At 54.1% G+C, this 24,556-nt stretch overlaps 1 protein-coding gene across 2 annotated transcripts in view; it reads left to right on the top strand.

Moving 5' to 3' along the window:
• Positions 1–24,556, top strand: part of CDYL (chromodomain Y like) — a 100,230-nt gene that overhangs the window by 47,118 nt on the left and 28,556 nt on the right. The window contains exons 1-2 of one of the 2 annotated variants that reach the window (XM_040984035.1): positions 6,796–7,287; positions 9,309–9,975. In XM_040984035.1, coding sequence (XP_040839969.1) covers positions 7,258–7,287; positions 9,309–9,975 — 697 coding nt within the window. In that variant the 5' untranslated portion in view covers positions 6,796–7,257. Of the gene's footprint in view, positions 1–6,795; positions 7,288–9,308; positions 9,976–24,556 lie in introns of those variants that run through there. The other variant, XM_040984036.1, reaches the window with a different exon arrangement.

Genomic DNA, 24,556 nt, shown 5'->3' with positions numbered 1-24,556 from the left:
AGTCAGCCATGCCGGTAAACACCCCCCCCCCCAAGGTTAACCTGCTAGAGAATCCTTGGGCACTTTGCCCCTGTTCACTGCCATGTGTTGGTCTTGCTGCCCATGTGGTGTTTGGGCAAACTTCCTGGCATTTGTCAGACTGCTAAGAATCCTGTACTACTGTAGCTTTAGGGATGTGACTTTTGATTATTGTTTCTAGTCCTTGACTTCATTACTGCTCAACTGTGGGTTTTTGTTTTTGCTTGTTGATCTCTTTATTTAGTGTGGCATTACACCTTTAAGTGTAACATAGCTTTAAAATGTTTCACAATGTTAAATTGGAAAAACAGTTCAATTTGATGACCTTTTGTCAATTAACTGGAAGTTTTATTTTAGAAGAAAATATAATACTCTACTAAAGGTCAAGAAAGGGGGCGAAGTGCTTTCGCTGACTTACTTGTGGGAACACTTAAAACAGCAGTTTCCTTCCATACATCTAAATTTTAGGGGCATCAGTGGAGTTCCCTCCCAGCCCTTGTAAGAATTTCCCAAGCTGTGGGATGGTGAGCAGTATGTTTTCTGTGGCTACAGCACAGGTCAGGAAAGCTTGTGGAGGGCGTTCAGATCCCGACCAGCACACTGGTGGGATTGCCCAACTTCAGACCGGAGCTAGGCAGCTGTCCTGGCAGCCGGGGAGGAAAGCCATTCCCCCTTGGAAGAGCTTTCAAGAGTGAGGAGTAAGAATAATTTGGCTACCAAAAAATATGACTTTTTTTTCAGTTCAAAACATTATTTGAAAAAATAATTTACCTTACCAGTCACTACAGTTTCTAACTGAATTAGCAAGCAAAGAATCCAGGAAGGTTACCCTTTTGTGTTTTGTTGAAGTGTTTGATGACTGGAGAGCAGACAGCTGGTATCAAGGCTGTGTGGCAGTAGCTGAACATGTGGCCTGTGGCTGGTCAGCAGTGGCTGGGTTACTGTATGGCCTGTGGCTGGTCAGCAGAGGCTGGGTTACCATGTGGCCTGTGGCTGGTCAGCAGTGGCTGGGTTACCGTGTGGCCTGTGGCTGGTCAGCAGTGGCTGAGTTACCGTGTGGCCAGTGGCTGGGTTACTGTGTGATCTGGCTGGTCAGCAGTGGCTGGGTTACTGTGTGATCTGGCTGGTCAGCACTGGGTGGATTACTGTGACAGCATTGGGTGGGTAGAAATGGTTCCTCAAGGGCCACCCAGTGGTCTGCTTCCAAAGCAGAAGGATGGCTTAATTATCAAAAAGAAAAGAAAACCACAACGAATTGGGTCCACCACTTGTGTAGTGCTGGACACGTTGCCTTCGTTTTTCCTTTGTTGGATGGGTTGAGACACTGAGAGTCGTCCTGGGACAGCGATCTGTCAGGTGCTATCTGAAATTCTAAAGACCGAGAGTTCCGAGAGAAAGGGCCTGAGTCCCTGTCGTTGGGGGGGAGGGCTCTGCTGCCTCCGCACTGGAGACTTGCCCTACCCTCCTCTGGTTACTGCCTGGCTAAGGCTCCGTACCTTTGATGCGGTAGGGAGTTTTCAAATGGACACTGCACAGAGCTGGAAAGAATCACTGCTGGACTCGGCACTGCCCTCACAGGCACGTGGTCTACACTGGCCCTCCGGTAACGATGCTGGCAACTGCCCAGTGAGTTCAGGCCTGCGTGAGTAGGAATGTGTGCCTGGCATTCTCTATCTCCAAGTGTGAAGAATTGGTGGTTAAATTTGGGCACTGGGCTGATACACCACGGGCAAGGTGTACTTCACCAGCCAGCAGTTGACAGGAGATTGTAACGAGCTGTGGTGCTAATATGTATTGATTGGAAGTAATGTGGGGTTTTAGACCCTTGTCAGCAGCAGTTTCCTGCTTGCATTGACTTTCTGAAGTGACGGGGGCACTTTCCTGTCCTGGTGCATCTATCGTACGGTGTCTTTCCCTGTAGTAACTGGAAAGTGTGGCACCTCAGGCTTGAGGTGTGGCCCTGTTCATGCTGCGTCCCACTTCCAGCTCCCAAGACTTCTTCCGTGCTGAGCAGGTGAAGTCACTTTGTAAAGAACTGCTCTCCGACCTTAACTGAAGTGAGCTTCAGTTCAGGACGGAGAGAGAGAGAGAGAGAGAGAGAGAGAGAGAGAGAGAGAGTGTGTGTGTGTGTGTGTGTGTGTTGTCAGACGTTCAAATGGTATTGGTTATACATTCACTGATGGTGAGGACTTGAAGTCGTTGTGGACTTAGGAATTTTAAACTTCACGCAGTGGCCTGAGTACAGGCGTCCCTCCCGTTTGATTGTCTGCTGTTGGATTTGCAGTCCGAGCACCCTTTTCCTTGGGATCTCTGTTCCTTTGATGGCGTTGAACTTCCTCATTAGCCTCAGAGTTCTTCCTTGCTTGTTGGCACAGCACGGCTGCCCGGGCTCGCCTTGGGTTTTCTTCCTGTCGAGTTGATGGCAGCAGCAATTAGCACCATCACCAAAGTCCTTGGCACGTGTGCAGTCCCCATTTGTGCCTTACGGGCTGAGTCCTGCTGATAGCCGGAAGGACAGGTGCTTTTCTTTCCACTGTCAAGGGGGAAGGGGCTGTGCTTACTTCCCGAGAGCTGAGGCGTGCTGTGGCACAGGCTGCCCGTGGCCCGGGCCCTCAGCCATCAGACCTCCCAGGCTATCCCATGGCCTTCTCCCCCGCTTCCCATCTTTAGCACCAAGGATAGCTCTTAAAGTGTCTCTTGAAAATGCTCCCTTCTTAGCTTCTACCACCACCTTCCTTCAGGGCCTGTTTCTGCTTCTAGACTGGGTCTCTGCCCCCACCATGGATCTTGTTGCCAAGAGGGTCTCGTATTAAAAAAAATAATAATAAGGAAGGAAGGCAGACAGACAAGAAAGGTGGCTGTCCCTTTTGGTGCAAGGCAGAGCTGGTCTCCAGCATGACAAGCTGGCTCTCCCCCTTCCCTTGCGCCTGACCTGCCCCTGTCTTCCCCCAGAGCTCACACTGAAGGCTAGAACACGTCATGCTCCCGACCTTCTCGGCACGTGCGCCTTGGCCTCCTCTGCGCGCCTGTGTCGTCACCCCGAAGCGCTTCTCCCACTCAGACTGGCCTGCTGTGGGAGTGCCTGTGTGGATTTCTCCATGCGCAGTGGTTCGGGGTCCCCCTCCTGGAGAGCCCCAGCTGATCCCAGTGCAGGTGTGACACACCAGTTTCTGGTTGTCACTGCCAGAGCTGTTCCTGGCATCTTGTGGCACAGCTCTGCTCACCTGCACTGTCCCTGGTCCTCATCGTCCTACTCATGGAATGTCACACTTAACTGGGCCTTCAGTGCTGAGAGCTGTGCACTCTGGGCCCCCCATCGAGTCACTTCAGTGGATGACGGGACACAGGCCTGCAGTGCCCTGGGAGCTCCAGATGTGTGTGTGTCTTCTACTGATGAGACATGAAGCCACCAGGGATAAATACCAGACAGTGCCATAGCTGTGCGACTGGCAGCTGTGGGAAAGACTGACCTCGTGGCCCTGGCCAGCGCTGCATTCCCAGCAGTCTGCTTGCATTGTGGGAAGAAATGCAGACGAAGTTAAGTACAAGCCTGTTGGGTGTTTGAATCCCAGGCCTGGTCTGTGTCAAAGTGAGGTTGCTTGAGGACGCAGTGAGAAAAAGTCATCATCTGGAGCGTGACCTTAGGGTGTTAGAGCAGCCACGGCCCATCGGGTGTGGATTCCTGTGGGAGGCCCAGTGGAAGCCCACCCCTGACCCTTGGAGATAAAGTCCTCCCTCCAGCCACCTTCAACCTGCTTGGACCATGGGCCCCTTTGGAAGGTCTGCGCGTGGGTGCCCAGGATTTCCCACCCAGCTTTGCATTCTGCCAGGGAGGACCTGCTGAAAGGGGTTGGCAAGCTCTCAGAAGTCCTGTGTCTACTGTATGCTCAGCTGGAGATGTATGTTCTGTCACACACTGCCATGCACATCTGTGAATTCCAGCCTTAGTAAGTGTAACAACACTGTCTTCTGTCCAAGTTCATTTGTGTTTTGTTTTTGGAAAGGTCACACTCATGGATCCTGCCGACAGATGGGCCAGGCTTGATACCTTAGGGTCAGTCTCAATATTGATGTGTCCCACGATTGGACCAAGTCCTCTGTATGCTCCTTATGTGTTCAGTAAGAACAAATTGGAATCGGGCTAATTGCTCCCCTTGGGCAGATATTGAGGAAAATGACAACGTGATTTCTGGCAGAGTGAAAGTGCCGAGGTCTGACTCGCATTATTCCTCGAGATTGTAGAACATGGCCGTGTTAGCCGATGTGCTCACATGTGCCCCCAGCACAGAGCTGTGAAACCTCAGGGGAGCGTGTCTCCGCTGAGTGAGGAGGGTCGCTGAAGGGGTATGCCGTCTTACGCACGGTGGGGGTCTCATGCTTTCTCCACCTCATGGCTGTGGGTGGAGACTGAGCATTGCCGTGGGGGTCTCATGCTTTCTGGGAGTGGCTGTGGGTGGAGACTGATGGCTTTCCCTGCCAGACAGGTGGAGGTGGAGGTGGAGGTCGCAGGCGCATGAGTTTGCCTCCAGGACTTGTCACTTCATATAGTCAGCTGGCTCCCACTGTCCTGCAAACACTGCCCCTTTCCTGAGAAGCTGAAGCTCTTCTAGAACATCTTGCTGGCTGTTGGACAGGAAGTCTCCAGATTTCCAGGTTCCGGGGGCGGGGGGTTACCTATGGCCATGGTCTCACGGGTCCATCCTGTCCTTGTCGACACAGTGTGTCGTTGAGCTCAGCGATCTTCGTTCTTAGCGTTTGCTTCACAATGTCCCGTGAACTCGGGCTTGTCCCAGGCCTTCGTTCACAAGGAGCTAACTGATGTGTTCACTCTTCGCTGCCAGCTCCTCTGGAAGACGTGTCGTGGGCTTTGCTCACACCTGTCTGGAGACGCACTGAAGCAGTCGGGTTTCGTATCTGCGTGAGCTAAGGGCTCAGGCTGCTCCCGCCGCCAGCCGGCTGGGCCTGCTTGTTCTGCGTTACACCAGCCTGGGCACTTGCTTGTTTTCCTACTCCTTTGAAATCATGTGGATTTCAACGGGGAGCCTCTTGGATTTTCTGTTTCCTCAAAATGTGCTTGTTTGTCCAAAATAAAGCTTTTATTCCTCCCTCCCTCAAAGAAAATTAATTGGGGGGGGGGGAGGGATACATGCCTGCCTAGGATAATTCAAGCAATGAAATGAATTACACTGGGGCTGGAAAACCTCAGGGTACCTGTTTTGTTAACAGTTCTTCCAGATTATCTCCTTGTTTCTACTTCATGGTGATGGCGTCAGTGCAGTCCAGTGCTGGGGTGGGGTCCTTCTGGGGAGGGTAAAAGTTGAACTTTCTTTTTATGATGTATTTATTGGAAAAGCACAGTTAGAGATTGCACCCACTGGTTCACTCCCCAAATGGCCCCAATGGCCAGAGCTGAGCTGATCAGAAGCCAGGAGCTAGGAGCTTCTTCTGGGTGCTCGGTGTCGGTGCATGCAGAGGCCCAAGGACCTGAACCATCCTCCACTGCTGTCCAAGTTTATTAGTACGAGCACGAGGGGAAGTGGAGCATCCAGGACTTGAACTAGTGCCCCTAGATAGGCACAGGCCCAAGCTGCCGTGCGGTGGTGCTGACCCCAGTTAGGTGTTTATGTGTCTCCAGTGTCCGTTTGCTCCCAGCACTTGGCAGCTCTGCGGGGAAGTGGAGTTCTGAGCGGGCAGCTGATGGCTGGACTGACTGCATGTGGCTGGGTCTTTTCTCTGCTGCATGGCCTGGCCTCTGGCCTTCCTGCTGGGCAGCACGACAGGGACTTTAGAAGATACTGCCGTTTGGGTCATGTCCCGGGAGATGTTGATTCCTTGCCAGAGCAGTGAGACTTGGGTTCCCAAGTGCGTGCCTGCTTGCCGTGGGTCTGAAGCTTGTGAGTGTTCCCGGGTGCAGCTGGGATAGCCTTCGGCAGGCTGCAGAGCAGCTGCTGTGCTCAGCCTGGGAATGAAGCCTGTTCCACTTGGCAGGTACCCTGGTTTGCCCAGGGCCTGAGAGGTTTTCAGCGCAGGAATCAGTGTCCAACTCAGAGGATTGCATTGGTGAGATTCGTCTAAGTGGTCGCCTTGCCGGGGGCTCACTGTGTGCTCATGCTGGCCTGCCTAGGCATTTGGGGTTTTGTGGAAACGTTTTTACAGTGGATCCTTTGGCAGGAAATGTTCTAACTGAAGATCTGTGGGGGCTTGCCCATGGCACTGTTTCCTAAGCTTGCTGTTTGGTTTTCAAAATATGAAACCAGATGGGATTTCCTCACCTCCGGAATCCCAGTTTGTATCCTAGTTTGCGCAGCTTCACCTGTGGAGTGAAGCCAGACCATAAAGGCAGGCGGCCCTGCGGCTGACACAGGCGTCTCACGTTCCACTGAGCAGGCTGGGTTTGTATTCTCAGTGAGAAACAGCACTGGATTTGGGTGTGTTTTTCCTCATTTTCGTTTTTCGCTTGTGGCAGCTGCGGAGGGGAGGTTCTGATGGACCCGTTCACTCGCACGTATTTCACTTCACTGTGCGAGCAGCAGGTGGCTTCATGTGTGCAAGAGCCCGACACCAGACACAGAATCTTGGTAAAACTTCTGAAAACTTGTTAATTTAATTCTTTTTTAAATCAGAAAAAAGAGGAGACACGCAGGCTGAGAGGCTCTTGGTCCGCTGGTTCTCTCTGCAATGTTCCCAGTGGCGGGGGCTGTGGCAGGCCGAAGCCAGGGGCCCTGTAGGGGCAGGGCCCAGGACTTGAGTCGCCTGCTGCTGCTGCTTTCGCACGTGCGTTGGCAGGGAGTTGGATCAGAAATGAAGAGCTGGGGCTAGAACTCACACTGTCGGGGATGCCGGCATCACGGGCTGAGGTCAGTCAGCTACTTCACAGCCCTGGCCCCAGTAAACTTCTTAACTGCCTTGATCTTTAAAAGAGAGTAATAATAATTGGGTAAACCATGGAGTGGGGCTGGAAATGCTGGCTGTGCTAACACGAATCCGCAGCTTTATCCTCTGTTCCTGGTTAGATTGTGAGACTCACCATTTCACCTTTTGCAGAACTTGGCCACGGACAACTTCCACCAACTTGTTTTATGACAGGTGGACTGATGAAGTAATAGAGAAATCTCCCTTTGTTGAAGGTATTCCAGAACGTGAGGGTGGTCTTGTGGTGTGCCAGGCTCTTTGAGCCTGGTTGGACACAGTCGAGTGGCAACTTTGTGCAGGGCACCGCGTCACAGGGACCGCGGCTGCATGGATCTGATCCCTCACCCTCATCTGCCTGTATGTGTCCTGGCGCACCCATGTCTGTTGGCCCTCTGCTCATTGATGTTCTTGGGTTTGCAAGGAATAAACTGAATTTCCAAGTACTGTGAATGTGACATGACTTTAAAAACCTGTTGGTATTTGCTGCTCAATTGCCCCCTAGAATTCTCCAGCTTTAGGCCTAAATATAACTGGAAAGTAACTTCTGTGGATGTTAAGATTTGTAATTCACTGTTTTATATGTGAGTATCCAGTATTCTAGAGCCCTTTTCTGAAAAAATAAGATTGACTCACTCAGAAGACAAAGTGATGAGAGAGAGAAAATGTGCACGTGAGAGCGGGTATTTTTCTGTCCATTGGTCCTCCGGCCCAGTCCCAGGACCCACAGCTGTCAGGGCGGGGCCAGGCCAGAGCCAAGGGCGACAGCTCCCCCGGGTCTCCCAGATGAGTGGTAGGGACCCAAGTGTTTGTGTCTTCCAGCAACTGTTGTTTCCCAGGTGCATTAATTTAGGCAGGCAGCTGGATTAGAAGCAAAGCAGCCAGGACTTGAACTTGCACCTTGGTGTGGGGAGCTGGTATTCCAGGCTATGGAGGGGCCTCCATGCTGCCCACCGCAGCTCTGAGGGAGGAGAGCAAAGGGAGCTGCTGTGGTCTTGAGCTCTGCACACACTTCCAGGATGGACATGGGTACATCGTCTCTTTGCCCTTATTTATTACCTCTTGTCATTGTATTTCAGAGGCAGAGAGACCTTCCATCACTTGCTCACTGCCTCATGTGTCAGCACGTCTCCTGAGCTAGACCAGGCCAAAGCCAGGAGCCAGGAACTTGGCTCACATCCCCCACTTGGGTGGCAGGAGCGTGAGCAGGCAGTGCTGCCTCCGAGCACACCTTCAAGCAGGCATAGAGCGGGGAGTCAGGCTTTGTCATTGCATTGGAGGGGCTGTAGGGGCCCCAAGCAGCATTGGAACTGCCGTGCCTGCCCACACATGTAGAACGTGTAAACCGCTCCTGCCTTGAAGTTGATTGGCACGGAATTCTCGGGAGTTCCTTAACTTGACATCACCTGCACGAGTGACGGGCAGACAGAGAAGTCCCTGCAGAAGCTCTCCTGCTGGGATTGGGACTGTGGCCCCCGGGGTGCTGCTCTGGTGTGGCTCTCCACGCAGGAGAGCCTTTGAGTGTGAACTCCATGCTGTTGTGGAACAAGGCTGGGTCTCTGTCGGAAGCTGCAGCAGCTTGGGGAGGAGCTCTTGTCCTGCACGTTTCAAGGAGGCTTCCAGAGGAGGGTTGTAACTGTGTCAGGAGTGGCCCGGGTGGGGGGTGGTCTTGGCCAGCTGTGGCTTTGATGTGTCCTTGGCTGCAGAAGCTGAGCTGGTGGCTGTGGGCTTCTGCTGCCATGCGGGCAGGACGGGGGCGCTCCATCCTGGTTTGGGGCATCGAGTGCAGATGCCGCAACCCATGCTCAGGGCTGTTGGTGTCCGCCGTCTTCTGTCCCTGTGAGTCAGACAGGTTCTGCCTTTTATGTTTGCGCTGACGATTCAGGTGGTGGGACTTGTCATGACAGGGGTGTGTCATTTTGGAAATTTGGTAACGGGACATGTTGATCAGCAGCATCTTTCCAAGATGGTCGTACATAGGAGATTATCAGCAAGCCGTGGAGCGCAGTTGATAGCCTGGCCAGGTTCTGTTAGCAAGGGCGCTGGGTTTTCTGTTGACCCTCTGGTTCTGACGAAGGGCCATGGAGTGACTCGTGGGGCACCGCCCCGACCCTGCCCACACACATAGGTGGCCATTTGCGCTGCTGTTGACCATCTGTGGGTGACCAGGCATGGGCACAGACTGCTGCTGGACTCCCAGCCAGTGCAGGCTGAACGTCGAAATACATAACACATCCCTCGAAGTCCCAGGTAAAGCAGCTACCTGGTAGCCACGCTGAGCCTGACACCCGTGTGTTTGGTTTGACTTCATTCCAAGGAAACTGCCGGAAAGAGTGCGTGTAGTTATTGTTTTTTTCACTTCCGTTTTCTTTTCCAACCAGGTGGAAAGGATTGTCGACAAAAGGAAAAACAAAAAGGGGAAGACGGAGTACCTCGTCCGCTGGAAAGGCTACGACAGCGAGGATGACACATGGGAGCCCGAGCAGCACCTGGTGAACTGCGAGGAGTACATCCACGACTTCAACAGGCGCCACTCGGAGAGGCAGAAGGACGGCACGCTCGCCCGGGCCAGCCGGAGCTCCCCCAGCAATGCCCGGAAGCAGATCTCCAGGTCTACCAACAGCAGCTTCTCCAAGGCCTCTCCTAAGGCCCTGGTGAGCGGCAAGGACCCCGAGGCCAAGAACAGCCAGCTGTTTGCTGCCAGCCAGAAGTTCAGGAAGAACTCGGCCCCGGCACTGGCCGGCCGGAAGAACATGGACCTGGCCAAGTCAGGCATCAAGATCCTTGTGCCTAAGAGCCCCATTAAGAGCAGGACCGCGGTGGACGGCTTTCCGAGTGAGAGCCCCGAGAAGCTGGACCCCGCCGAGCAGGGTCCCGAGGACACAGTGGCGCCGGAGGTGGCGGCAGAGAAGCCTGTCGGAGCCTTCCTGAGCCCTGGTGCGGAGCGAGCCCGCATGGGAAGCAGGCCCCGAATACACTCACTGGTGCCTCAGGTGGCTGGTCCTGTGACCACAGCCATGGCCACGAGCTTAACCATCAATGGGAAAGGTAAGCTTCTGGGCAGACTGCCCTGGGCTGTGGCTAAGGCAGTGCACGCTGCCCAGCAGGCCCCAGAGGGTGTGGGGCCCACTCCAGAAGTCTGTGGGGACCCAGACAAGGCAGCACACACTGCCCAGCAGGCACCAGAGGGTGTGGGGCCCACTCCAGAAGCAGGCCTGGTGCTCGTGTAAGTCTGGGGAGACCTGGACAAGGCAGTGTATGCTGCCCAGCAGGCCCCGGAGGGTGTGGGGCCCACTCCAGAAGCAGGCCTGGTGCTCGTGTAAGTGTGGAGGGACCCGGACAGTGTGGGCAGAGCTGCGAGAGTTTCCGCCTGGTATGGCGTGCTTCTCCCATCAGGCACCTTGCCATCTCTACACCCGTGAAGTGGCTTGCTCTAAAGCAGGTTCCTCCTTAGAAACAGGTTGTGCTGGTGGGATTTTTTCGTGGTTCCTCTGTTGCCAACACTGGCTACCATTGTGCGTCTCCTGTTCTTGGGGAGAAGGGTGCGGCTGCCGTTTCTGCATGCAACCGGTGTGAATAGGCAGCCACTTTCTGCCTCAGCTTCCCTGGAACGGCCTTGTTTGCCTCGTCAGGCTAGCAGGAGCTTGGCTTGTGTCTCTATGCCCATCAGCTGTTCAGGCCTCAGCGCTCCTGGGCTTAGAACTGAGCCACTGCCAACATGGTTGGTATTCTTGGTCCTTGTGGACTCCCTGGGCTGCTCTGACCTCCCCACCTCCCCCCGCAGCACACGGCATGCTGGCTGGCCTCTCTCACATGCCCATGCTGCGCTGGCCACTGGTTTTGATGGAATTTTAGCAGAAAGTTCTCTGCTTCAACCCCCTAACAGTGCCGTCTCACTGTGGGCACTCGTATTTCTCACCTGTCTTTTTACAGCTCTCATATTTTCGCTGTTTCTTGGGTCTGGGTGTGTGTTGCTCGATGGGCGCCCCTCCTTGGGAAGCAGATACACTCCTACATGTGTGTGAGTTGTCCCTGGTCAGCACTGGGCCGCTTGCTCTGTCCTCCTGCCTCGCATGTCCAAATCTCACTCCACCTCTAGCAGGGGCCCTTTTTGTCTCATTGAAGTTCAGAGGGGTAGAACTCAAGTGGTGAGGGATAAGGGAAGAAGAGAGAGAGAGAGAGAGAGAGAGAATGAATCTGTCTGCTGGTTCACTCTCCAGCTGGCCACAGTAGCTGGAATTGGGCAAGTCTGAAGCTGAGAGCCAGGAGCTTCTTCTGGGTCTCCTACATGGATGCAGGGTCCCAAGCCCTTAAGCCATCCTCTGCTGCTGCCCTAGGCACATTAACAGGGACCCGGGTTGGAAGTGGAGCTTCGGCCGGACTTGGACCGGTACCCACATGGGATGCTGGTGCGACAAGCGGAGGCCTAGGCTGCGTGCCACTGCACCATCCACAGAGGATTTTATAAAGCATGCACGGTGCTAGACACCTAGGGAAGTGTAACCCACAGGGTGTTCAGGGGGCGGGTCAAACGCTGCATCTCCCTCCATTCCCAGTGTCGTGCCATCACTGCTGAGGCCTCCAGGAGACAGGGCCCCACACGCTGGGTCGCTGCCTTTGGGCCGGGCACAGCATGGAGGGGTTTGGCAGTTGACTGCCAGACCCAGCCTGCAGCGTGGCTGTGTGTGGTGTGAAAGTTGAGAGTAGTCTTTCACATTTCCTGAGGTTGAAAAGCCTCCAGAGGAGTATTTCCCGCTGTGAAAAATACAAGCAATTGAAATGTTGGCGTCCGCACATGACGTTATCCTGGGACACAGCTGTGGCTGTTGGCTGTCCCGCTGTGACAAGTGACAACAGGCCGGGTTCCTGTGACAGCCACCACGTAGCCCATAATGCCAGGCTCTTTGCACAAGATGCTCTGAGAAGCTGCCGTCCAGGCAAGACTTTTTTTCTGTAAATTTGGCATTATGAGAAAGGCTTCTGGGAGATGGGCCCTCCCCCGACGGATTATCCACAGAAATGTGTGCTTGTGCATTGCGTGGGGCGAGTCGGGACTTTCAGAATCTCCACCCAGCAGGGTTGGAACACCCCGGTCATTTTTGGGTTTTTTTTAAGATTTATTTATTCTTACTGGAAGGGCGGATATACAGAGAGGAGGAGATTCAGAGAGGAAGATCTTTCATCTGATGATTCACTCCTCAAGCAGCCACAACAGCTGGACCTAAGCCAATCCAAAGCCAGGAGCCAGGAGCTCTTCCAGGTCTCCCACACAGATACAGGGTCCCAAGCCATATGGACACTGGTGGCTTGAGTTGGAGCCAAGGGGCACACAGAGGCTGTTGAGTTCTGTACAGAGAAGTGAGTGGGGGTGAGAGCCCCACAGTGTTTCCAGGCCTGCAGGGCAGTGATGACATCACCTCCTGCTGGAGGGAGCTGGTGCCACACTTGCCCCCTGGAAATGCCCTGGCAAAAGCAAAGGCTGCCTCCCAGCAGCCGGGCACCCTGGGTTTGCTCCCCTGCTTTCCCAGACTCTGCATGGCTCCCCTCCAGTGGAATGCAGGCTCCCAGAAAGCATTGTGTCCTTCGGGTGGACGCAGGAAAAGGCCGTCGGGCAGGCTTGTGGTGCTCTGGGGTGATCTGTGGAGGGAGTGACTCCAGCAGGATCCTGGCAGCTGCTTTGCAGCCTCTAGGGCTGGCTCAGCACACCAAGGGAACATGAGAGGGAAGGGCTCCGGCTACTGAGGGGGCAGGAGTGTGCCCAGGAAGCCTGCAATGTGTGCCCGTGTGCCCACCCCACCTCACCCCGGCCCTGGCTGGAGCTTCAGAGAGCTGGGCCCACACGCGTCAGTTTCTAGGGCAGTTGTTTGTTTTTGCTCTCCAGATTAATTTTAGAGCCACTTAAGAACACGGACTTGTTTTCCTAAAACTAATTGAAATGGAGACTCGTGGAGTCTCTTATTCAAAACATGGACCATGTGTGTTTGAGGGCTATTTTTGCCGCCGCCAACAACAGATATCTGAGTATCTGTTATCCCAGAGTGTGAGTGTTCCCGGTGTGCTTGAGCATACACACGATTACTCTATACAGAATAACCGTATGCTTACTTGGTTTTTTGCTGTTTAAGTGTGAGCCAAGGTCTTGGAAGATGAATATACTGCTTCACTCAGAAAATAAGAGAAATGACCTGTATGTATATTTTAATGTAATGGAGACCAAGCGGCCGTCTGCTCACTAGTTCATCCCCCAGAAGCCTGCGACTGTCACAGACCGGGACCCACTTCCGGGAGCCGTCAGCACTGCCTCCCAGGGTGCCGGAGATGGGAGCCGGGGCTGGGGGACAGACCCAGGTCCTCCAGGTAGCGAGTGGGTGACCCTAGCCAGCACCTGACCTGTGTTGCCACATGCCCACTCCTGTACATTGGAACTTTGTGTTGATACCTCTGTCTTCTTGTCTGCTCTTTATTATCAGGTCAGTGCTTTTTTCCTTTGTTATTTATTTATAAAATTTATCTATTAGAGAGAAGTAGAAGAACAGACCCAACAAGACTAGCTGCCATCTACTGGATCACTCCTCCAAATGTCCACAACGGATGGGACTGGGCCCAGGTTGAGCCTGGGGGCTCTCCTGCAGCTTGCCCAGGGCTGAGGCTGGGAGCACTCCTGCAGCTTGCCCAGGACTGAAGCTGAGGCTGGGAGCACTCCTGCAGTTTGCCCAGGGCTGGGAGCTGGGAGCACTCCTGCAGCTTATCCAGGACTGCAGCTGAGGCTGGGAGCACTCCTGCAGCTTGCCCAGGGCCCAGGACTGAGGCTGGGAGCTCTCCTGCAGCTTGCCCAGGGCCCAGGGCTGAGGTTGGGAGCACTCCTGCAGCTTGCCCAGGGCTGAGGCTGGGAGAACTCCTGTAGCTTGCCCAGGGCTGAGGCTGAGGCTGGGAGCACTCCTGCAGCTTGCCCAGGACTAAGGCTGGGAGCACTCCTGCAGCTTGCCCAGGACTAAGGCTGGGAGCACTCCTGCAGCTTGCCCAGGACTGAGGCTGGGAGCTCTGCAGCTTGCCCAGGGCCCAGGGCTGAGGCTGGGAGCACTCCTGCAGCTTGCCCAGGGCCCAGGCTGAGGCTGGGAGCTCTCCTGCAGCTTGCCCAGGACTGAGGCTGAGGCTGGGAGCACTCCTGTAGCTTGCCCAGGGCTGAGGCTGAGGCTGGGAGCACTCCTGCAGCTTGCCCAGGGCTGAGGCTGGGAGCACTCCTGCAGCTTGCCCAGGGCCCAGGCTGAGGCTGGGAGCACTCCTGTAGCTTGCCCAGGGCCCAGTACTGAGGCTGGGAGCATTGTTAAAGCAGAATCACATTGCACTCATCCATTCTCTTGGCACTTTTATGTTTGGGGTTTCTTTGCTGTGTTTGTTGTTGTTGTTGTTTTTAAGCAGAGTAGAGAAGTATTTTCCAGCAACGGGTTCACTCCTGCAGTGTCTGTAAAGGCCGGGGCTAGATCCACGCTGAAGCCAGTGGCCTGGAACTTCATGCAGTCTCTCACGTGAGGCGAGGGCCCAGGGGCCTGAGCCATGTTCCACTGCCTTGCCGGGTACATTGTTAGCAAGGAGCTGGCCAGAAGGGGAGCAGACTGGACTCAAACTGGTGCTCCACTGTGGGATGCCTGTCACAGGTGGAGGTTCGAGCACTGTGCGTGGCACCAGCCCCCAGTCCCAGCTCTTGGCAGGTGTCAACAGTGCTGCTGTAAACGGGCATGCAGGTGGAAGAGGTGTTAAAGGCTTGTAGGAGATGAAGTTGTGTTAGGAAGGTCTGTGTGCGTGTTTGAAGTTTTTGCACCAAAGCTATCTTGACATTCCATTGTGCAGTGAACTTCTCAGAGTACTCACTGATCTGTTTGAGTCTTTGCCTTCAAGTTCTTTTGGAGGGAAAAGCAAACGAGAAACAAGAAGTAGAATTGCTGAGTCATAGGTTCTAGGGTGATGTTGTTCTTAAATTCTTTTTTTTTAACTACCATTTTTTAATTAATTACTTATTTTTGATGATAGTTGGTTAGAGTTCAAAGGGTCAAGGGCTACAGGAAGGTGGGTGAGATCACCATTTCCACATTCTCTTTTTTTCTTCCTGTATCTGGGGGAAGAAAAGGAAGCAAGCAGAGAAGCCACCCCTAGCCCAGACGCCTCTACATTCTGGCATGGAGGACAGCCGCCTGACACCACCCCAATGTGGGTCATGTTCTGACAGTCCTGCTCAAGATGTTTCGATAGTTCAACAGTTCTGAATTACTCCCAATCTCACCACTCCAAGCACAATGACATGGCTCCAGAATCCACCTTAGAATCTCCATTTGCCAAGGAGACCTACTGCCAACACTTGGCTGGGGTAGCTGATCCATTTGTTCTATCCATCCCTCGTGTTATGGCACCAAGTGTCCTCCACAGGCTGCAGTGTACTGCCATATCGTCCATGTACAGCTGGATATGCTGTTCATTGCTCCGTCTAATCCACTGAGGAGACCCGGCTTTGACTCATGCAGTCCACGGTCAGACCATGCAACCTGCAGTTCTCTGGATGGGTGGCGTTTGGAGTCCAAAGAAACTTTATCTGAGGTGACCTCAGACCTGATTCTTGTGTATGTGTTCCAATTCAGGGTCTGGCAAAGCCCGTCACCCAAATAAGCTTGTGCATATGCTGGAAGTTGCAATTGCTGGGTCAGTTCTGCCTCTAACTGTCTTCTACACAACCAGTGGGTGTTGGAGCTGTGCTTAAATTCTTGGGGAGCACTCGTGCTGGCTGCCATAGCCATGGCACCATCGTACCTTCTGCCAGCCATGTATCGGGATTCTGGTTTCTCCCCAACCTTGCCAGTGTGTGCGCTTCTGTCTCTGAATGTGAAACAGTTGTTTGCAGAACAATAGGCTGCCCAGCTTTTTCCTGTCCGGCTGTTTCGCTCCAGCTGCATTTGTGCGCCATGGCACTCAGGCCAGGAAGGCATCCAGTATGGCATGCCAGCCATGACGGGCTGCAACAGCACAGCTGCCAGAGCTATGGACCTCCTCCATCAGATCTGTCTTCCCAGGCCACTCCCGCATGCCTGCTTCTCTGAGCCTGTCCCGTCTCTCTGGGCACAGTCAGCAGGCTGTGCCCCCACGGCTCCTTCTCCTTGGAGTTCAGCTTTCCTTACAGTGGTGCCTACCCCGCGTCCTCTGGCCTGTGTGGCTCACCTGGAGCCTCTCCCTTGACTCTGACACTCCAGGGCTGCAGGATCTGGCTCAAGGGCTCATGCAGTTCCTAGTGGGGTGCCGCAGGGAGGAGGCCAGTTCCCCTCTCATTCCCGCAAGAAGCCCTTGGCCCACCTTGTGCTGCCCACACCGCAGCTCCGGCCCTGTCCCAGAGTTGGTGGCACTGGATTCATTTTGCTCGGCGTGCCCTCCCTGAGCTCAGGGCTCCTGAGATCCTGAGACAGTTCCTCCCTCCCTCTGGCTTTTGAGGCAGTTTTCAAACCCACTGTTAGTTTCTGATAAGATCCCACCCATTGGCCACTTCCACACAGGGCCCTTTCCTGAAAACCCTGGGCTCTTGCAACAGCCCCACTGGATTTGACCGTGTGCATGCCAGGCTCTGTGGCAGACACCAAGGGTTCCTGAGCTCAGGAACCCACAGCCCTGGCAAGGATGGTAGGGCTCCATGTGGGTGGCTGAGACGTGCCAGGCCACTGCACACTGCAGAGGTTCCAGCCTTGTTGCTGAAGGCCATAGCACTATGTCAGTGATTGTCCCACTGGCATGGGGATCTGGTGTGATAGTACCTGTCGCTGCAGAAGGTGCAGCTGCTCGCACCACAGTCGATGCTCTGACCCTGCCCAGTGGGGACTGTCTGCCAAGAGCATACAGAGCGGGGGGAGAGGGGGTGTGGTGAGCATCTCAGCTTCGCTTCCCAGCAAGGCCAGTGCTTCGCTCCAGGTGGTTCTCTTGAAGCCACGTGGCTGTATGACTTGCTTTTCCGTTTACCTCCTTGCTCCCGCCACCACCTTGGGGAGGGCACCACCGTGCAATTATTTGTAATTGCTACTCCACCCTCCTAGCTTCATTGTGTGAGAGTTAGCTGTGCTTACTTTTAAAACAGGCACATACTAGATTCTTGATTGCACCTTAAAATAACCTGCCCCACTTCCTAACCCCACCTTGGTTACCCTGGTCACAGTCGTCGCAGGTTTATGTGCAAGGTTGCGCATGTGTGGCCATGGGAGGGTGAGTGGGCTGCCAGAAGGAAAGGTGTCAGTGATTGCCCCATTGTGCAGCTGCCAGGTGTGCACAGGTGCATGGAACCACCACATTGTGGCTTGGCGAGCAAGCAGAGAACCAGATGCCTCCCATCCCATCCCATAGCTGTCACCCAGGTCATCACCACATCTCAGCACAGTGTCAGGAAGGTGACTGCAGCCCAGTGTTGCTACTCCCAAAGCCTGGTATGACCAGAACCCAGGGAAGGCCGAGAGCCTGGCTTCCCTGGCAGAGATGAACGTGTGGGTGGTTTTCTGAGAACACCAGGAGTCGCCGCTGGTGCCCAAGGCCTGACTCAGCAACCCTGGCAGCTCTGGCATCTGCACACCAGGGTCCAGCCCAGGAGGCTGAGCCAGGCTGCCTCCTACACTCATGCAGTGTCACCAAAGGGTTGCATTTCAGTGACCGGCTTAATACCACAGGGAAGTAAGGGACAGACCTTAGAGCTGTCTGTCGCCACAGAAAGTCAGGCACACAGCTTGAGGCTGTGACCTGCACCATGAAGCCACTGATCCTGCTGCCGTTGGAGGTGAAGGAGGATCCCATTGGGGCCTAAACACAGTGGCTCCCTTGCCTTGGATTCACAGCACCACTTCTGCAGGGAACTGTCACCCCTCCTCCAAGTGTCACACCTCTGCAGCCCCAATAGACTCCAGCATGCTCTGCAGGTGCGGTGCAGCGATGCAGTGTTACGGTGAGGGGGTGGGGAAGGCCTTGGCATGGCATTGCACCCCCTCCTGTGCGTGGATGCAAGAGGGGACCTTGCTGGGCAGTAATCTGCGTTCTCGCCCACAGCCCAGAGCACACACGGATCACCACGCATCCCGCCCGTGAGTGCAGCTTACACTGTGCATTCCAGACTGGCAGTATTGCCATCTTGCAAAGCCCGGGAGCCACGCCCTGCCCTGGCATCTCCCATGACAGTCGCACATGGCAGTTTGGTTTGGCAGGACTTGTGAATGGCAGCCTCCAGGGTCAGAGAGTGGCACAGCAGCTGCCAGCCCTCTGCTTGGATAAGCACAGGCCCCCAACGCTGTCTGGAGCCTGTGACATCTTACAACAGGGAGTAACTCTGGGTCCCGCATCTCCAGTTTCTGTGAGCTGAGTCCTTGGTTCATGGGCACAAAAGGGAAAGTGAAAAGCAGGCCTCTGTCTTAAGTTTGACATCTGGGCTTTGGATCAAGTCAACCTGAACAAAAGCTCTAAAATTATAGCAGGTCATTTCTCCCAGTTCTCAAAATGGCTGTGGCTTTGTAACAGAAAAGCAAATGAGGAGGCATTTGCAAACACTCAGGAGTTGTGTGTGTGGCGTGCTGTCTGTGCTGTGCTCTGCTATGGTATGTGGAGAAGGTGGCCACCCTGGGAGACTCAGCTGCTGGTATAGAACTCTGCCTGCCATTCTGCAGCACCGGGCTCAGCCAGTGGTCCAACCGAGCCCCATTCCATTAATCACCACCCGCACAGCTTAGCATTTAGAAGGACTTTGGTGTCTCTGGGGATGGCTCACCATAGAGCTGAGGTTTGCCAGGGTGCGTGTGGTTAAGCGTGAAGCTGCCTGCCACTTCCTCCCGGGAAAGCGGCACCTGCAGCTGGCACACGGTGCTCGGCTTTCTGTAAGCCCCTCCAGCAGAGCGACTCATGCATGGGCAGGTGTTGTGCCCTAATCAGCCCGTGTTTCACAGGAGGCTGCCCCTCCCTGCACGTGGGCATGCTCCTGGCAAGACACTCCCTTCCCCACAGTGTTTTGTTAGAGGCTCTATGTTTAGGCTAATCACGGGAGTTTGAAAAGTTGCCATGTCCACAGACAGAGCTAAGTATGTGTAAGCGTGAGGTTAGAGACAGACACACCACGCTTCAGGGCCCTGGGTCCTCAGAAGGTACCCTCTGAATGTCATCCAAAACTGTCTCCGCTGTTCTGTGACAGTGAGGGAACTACCCGGAAAAGGAGGGGAGCAGGTATATGAAAGGAAGGGAAGATACTTGCTGTGCATTACTTAACACACTTGTGATGTTTGAGCCACTGCGTTCCATCATGGGCATGGTTGTTGGAGGGATATCGTTAATGGAAAGGCAGATTTACAGAGAGGAGGAGAGAGAAAGATCTTCCATCTACTGTTTCACTCAACAGCTGGTGTTAAGCCAATATAAAGCCAGGAGCTTCTTCCACGTCTCCCACAGGGTACAGGGTTCCAAGGCCATGCTCCACTGCTTTCCCAAGCAAGGAGCTAGATGGGAAGTGAAGCAGCCAGGACGTGACCTGGCTCCCATGTGGGATGCTGACTCTTGGTTTTGCTCACTCCTGGTGCATGGCTGGTGAGTTCATGTGTTCATGCAGGCTACTCCCGGAGTTTGCTGGATTTATTCACTGGATTTATTGTAACCACACCAGGCAGCGGTTACCTGCCCAGGGGTTGGTAACAGTGGTCCCGGTTCGTCTTGTTTTCTCTCTTCCTGCCAAGCTGTTGGTTTCCTGAAGGCAGACTCCATGTGTGCTCATTCGTGCCTGAGTGGATGAGAGCTGTGCAGTGATGACCCTTGCCTGGGTCCTTTTTCTTCCTGCTTTCTATAGAGTTCACTAAGCAAGACTTCAGTGTGCGGCAAGCATCCTGGGGTCCTGGTGACACGTTTGGAACTGGGCCATGATCCGAGAGCCAGCGCCGGCTGGGGCTGGGGCGGAGGGAAGCAGCCCTGCGTGGGCTGTGAGATGAGGCAGTGGGCTCTGGGCTGCTCAGGAGAAGGCATGCTGCACAGCTCAAGGAGGTGGAGCCAGGGAAGCTGCTTCCAGGTGCAAGCCAGGCTTCATTCGGTGGCAGCAGTGGAGGCGAGCTTAGGGGAGACACAGCAGAGTTGCGGCTGGGGTAGAGTAGAGGTCCCTGATGACTCATCACACACCTGGGAATAGACCTGGGCACACTGCTGTCCATGGCACAGCGTGGGCAGCAGGGCAGAGGGATTTGCAGGCGGGCAGCACGTTTGCACCTCCTGAGGGCACGCTGACAGGTCCGGTCCTCAGTGCTTGCTTGCAGCCACGTCACCTGCAATCTAGAGTCCACGAGAGTATGGGCCGCGGGGCTGGGCTGTGTTCCGAGCAAGGACACTCCTCTCCAACTGCAGCAGTGTGGCCAGCAGGGCCTCCTGCTCCTCAGGCAGAGGAGTCGTGCCCCTCCTCCAGATGAAGGGGAGCTGAGGGGAAGCTAGACACTGAGCCCTCCAGGGCGGTGGGGCACGCTACTTTGCCAAGGCCGGGTCCTCGATGCAGCCTTCCTGGGGCCATGGGGAGGACCGGCAGCAGTTCATCTCGGGGCATGCTGGTTGCAGGAGGCCACTGTGAATCCTCAGCACTGAAGTAGGCAATGGCACAAGAAATGGGATGACATCAGCCACAGGTGGCCAACAGAGATAGTCAACATGGTTTTTGAAAACACACAGGCAGCCCAAGGGATGGCATGTTTTAGCAGTGCCCAACCCTCCTGGCATTCGTAAGGGCAGCAAGCGAAAAGCTGGGTGGTGGGGAAGGGGTACGGGACTCACCTGTCTCCCCATCTTCAGGCGCCTCAGCATTGTGCCTGAAGCCAGCTCTGCAGACTTAGCAGCCAGCAGCACTGCTCTGTGTTGCAAAGGAAAAATTGCTTTTTTACCCTTCCTGCTTGAATCCTGTTGCTACATTTTGGAAGCTATACAAAGTGACATCCTTTTTTGAATTGAGACATAGACAGAGAGCTGTGTGCTGGTTGCCTCCCCCAAATGCCCGCTGCACCCTGGTGCAGGCTGAAGCCGGGTCTGGGACCCGATCTGGGTAAACTACAGGGATCAGAGATGCCTGGGCCATCACCTGCCACTGTCAGCTTGGCAGGAAGCTGGGAACTCAGAGCTGGAGCAGAGCTCAAACCCAGAAAGCTCAGTGTGGATGGGACCCTGGGCCAGACACCCGCCCTGAAGTGGTATGATTATTTTCAGCAGTTTGGCATGGCTCAAAACGTAGGGAGAAGCTATGAAACTTTAGCATCCCCTCCTAAAAAGACGCTGGCAGGCTGTAGTGCAGCCAGTGTGTCGGTTCATTGTGACACATGCCAGGTTGTGACCGCGTCCCTGGGAGCTGGGAGCCTCTGATGTCGCAGTGAACACTTGTTTCCAGGCAGTGGATTTGCTTCTTCAGAGATGACCTGCAGGGTGTGGATCTCTGGAGACAAGGTTGTTGGAAGCCCTGAGGTTCGAGCCTGGGGGTCACAGGCCCCCAGCAAACAGCACCCTGAGGTTGAGACAGGGAGAAGCAGAAACGCCCTTGGTTTTGACAGTTCCTACCCAGTGCTATCCTGCGAGCCAAACTCTGTCTTGTTGTGTTTAAGTTGGTAGGAAGCAGGCAGGAGTCCCCCTTCAGCCTAGACTCCTGATCAATCAGAATCACAGGTTTTAAAAATCAAGGTTAAACGTTTTTTGGAAATACGCTGACCATTGTTTTCATTTGTTTATAGTCCTATGCATCGGAAATGTCAGCTGAGTAAGGACATGGATAGCTGAGAGGAAAGCCAGGGCTGGCTTCTTGGCAGCATGGATGGGGAGCAGGGACCCAGGGACCCAGGGTGGCAGGAGTGTGTGTTGTGGGGCTGTGGAGAAGATGGGACTGTGTGTGACAGCGACCTTGTGCCTGGCTCCGAGACAGGCCCACCCCACCATGCCAAGTTCAGGTCGGTGGCACATTGTGTTAAGGCAGAAGTCCTCTTACACAGTTCCTCCTCTGTGGGTACCACAGGGTGTGTTCACACCAACCCAGGTGTGGTGGGTCAGAGCAGATGCAAGGCCCGGTGACGTCTGGGGCTCCTGCCTGCTTGACAAGCAGGGGCCCACTATGAAATCGCAGTCTGGAAGATCGATCACTTAGTGGCTGGTTGCCATCAGGTGTGAGGTGTGTGTTTATAGGACTGACAGTGGAAGACAGGCTACAGCCTCAACAGGTGGGGAGCAGCGATCTCCCAGTTCCCTGTTGGTGGGTGGCACTGCCTGTGTACGCATTGTCCGTGGCTCACACACCATCCCATGGCACCTGCTGTGGCTGCTCCCACAAGGGCCGGCGGCAGGTTCCTCATCTCCCTGAACACAGCCCTGTCTTCCTTCCCTCTCAGAACACTGCACTTTTCCCCAGCCCCATAAGGGCTTTGTTATATATACAAGCCATCGTTGTCGGAAGTTGTTCACTTTGATAACGCTAACACCTTTGCCAGCTTTGCCTTTGCTCTTGACAGAGAACAGAAAGTCTGCCCCGGGGGGTAAACAGCTTTGGATTTTAAAGTGCCATCCTTGGCTTTATAATGTTCCCGACAGCCAGTCATATTCTCTGCATGTTCCAGGGAAGTCAGCCCTCCCTCCACACAGGATCTGGAGTCCTGGGGGTTCTGATGGCTCCCCTGCAGAGGGCCAACCAATCACAAGTCATCTGAAGTACAGGGAGGGTGGGTGTAGGTTCCACGCCAACACAGCGGCGTTTCCTGTGAGGGAAGTGACAGTCCTGGGACCAGACAGACTCTCAGAACCGCTCACCTGTTACCGTGCAGCCATGGCCCTGCTGGCACGTGAGCTTAGTGTGTCCCCATCAGCTGGGTTTACAGCACAAGGGGGGCTGCCCAGATTGGCCTAGCTGTGCTAGTCAGCTAATTCCTGCTCTGACCTTTTGGCTGGCCCCCCAAGACCATCCTTCTCCCACGTCTTGAAGTACAATCTGGTGTCCCAGAACCCTCCACTCAAGTTTCTTGACAGTCTCCCTAAGCCCCCTTCTTGGTTTTCACTGTGGTTGTGAATCTCAGTACAGTCCAGGACAGTAGGATTAAAAGGACTCCATGCGCTTTGTCCTCTTGCTGACAGCACACCTGTAACATGTCCACAGCCCTGGGGTCGTCACTGAGGGGCCACCCCAGTGACCATCACCTCCACCAAGCTGCTATGAAGCCTGCCCCTCTCCATCCCCCAAGGAGTCCCCTCTGCTATGACCCAATAGGTTGTTTTGCCTGTTTGAACTTGAACAGCATGACACAGCCATGTTGGTGTTTGCTTGACTTCTCTCGGATTTGTTCACGTGTTGGTGGTGTTCGCTGTGCTGTAGTTCCTTCTCTTTGGCTGTGACAGGGCATTCTGCGTCATGCATGCTGTGTGATGCTCTCCTCTCCTGGGATTCGGTTAGAATTTGCACTGTTTCATTGTAGCACCCTCCAGAGTGTGGGAGCATGTGTTTGGCTGTGTCCCTGAGGGAGGTCACAGGCTACATGAGCAGACAGCAGACAACCTGCCAAGCTGATGTCTGCTGTTCCCACTCTTACCCCACCACATGGGAACACCCTTGGTTGCACTTGCTGAGTACTGTGGGATAGTCTGTCATTGTCACTTTAATCAGCTTAAGGACGGATCCCTCCTGGCTTGCACATTCAAGTATGTTTTACTTATATCTTTATTAGTCAATTCAGAGTTCTCTTACACAGCCTGGTGTGTTTGTCTCGTTTTGTCAGGGGTGTGGCAAAAGCCTTTCCTTTTTTCTTTTGGCACTTTAATGGTTTCTTGATGAATTAGGAATTCTTTGTTCTTAGAGGTCTCAGTTTATCAGCCTTTTCAAGCCATGTTTAAGAATCAGGTGCTAATCCCCAAGGCATGAAGCCGTGCTGTTGTAGTAACTCAAAGCTCTCCCGTGGTAATCCACCTTGGGGTGCAGTGGGGGGAGGGCAGGGTTCACATTGTGTACTGTTTTCCACCGCGACACATTTGTTGTAAAGGCAGTGCCGCTGTCTGGGTCAGTCTGGGTCCTGCACTGTGCTGTTAGCTCTGTGTGTGCCAGGCCGTCATTATCTTACCTGCAGTAGACACGTGCTCTGCGGGATTGCGGAAAGACAAGTCTGAATTCCTGCTCTTCTTCCCAAGTGCCTTGGTTGTTCAAGTCAGATTACTGATTTCTGTTTCCAAGGGCATCCACCAATTTTTCAAAAAAAGATTTAATCATTTGGAAGGCAGAGTGTTGGATGAGTCGGGACGGGTAGCATGGAGCTCTGTCGGTTGTTGCCTTGGAACCAGATCTGTTGAACCAAGTGGTTTTCAAGACTGTGAACATAAAGACAGATGTCAAAACAGACAGTTGGCTGCCATTCTCACAGACAAAACAGCAACAAGAAACCAGCTACACAGAACCAAAGAGAGTGTGCACTGCTAACCAGAACCAAAGAGGGTGTGCACCTCTAACCAGAACCAAAGAGGGTGTGCACCTCTAACCAGAACCAAAGAGGGTGTGCACCTCTAACCAGAACCACAGAGGGTGTGCTCCTCTAACCAGAACCAGAGAGGGTGTGCTCCTCTAACCAGAACCAGAGAGGGTGTGCTCCTCTAACCAGAA

This window comes from Ochotona curzoniae, unplaced genomic scaffold, assembly GCF_017591425.1.
Source record: "Ochotona curzoniae isolate NIBS_2020 unplaced genomic scaffold, NIBS_Ocur_1.0 contig_4064, whole genome shotgun sequence".
NCBI classification, from domain to species: domain Eukaryota; kingdom Metazoa; phylum Chordata; class Mammalia; order Lagomorpha; family Ochotonidae; genus Ochotona; species Ochotona curzoniae.
Note: the sequence above shows the minus strand (reverse complement) of the source record. Positions and strands in the feature narration are given on the sequence as shown.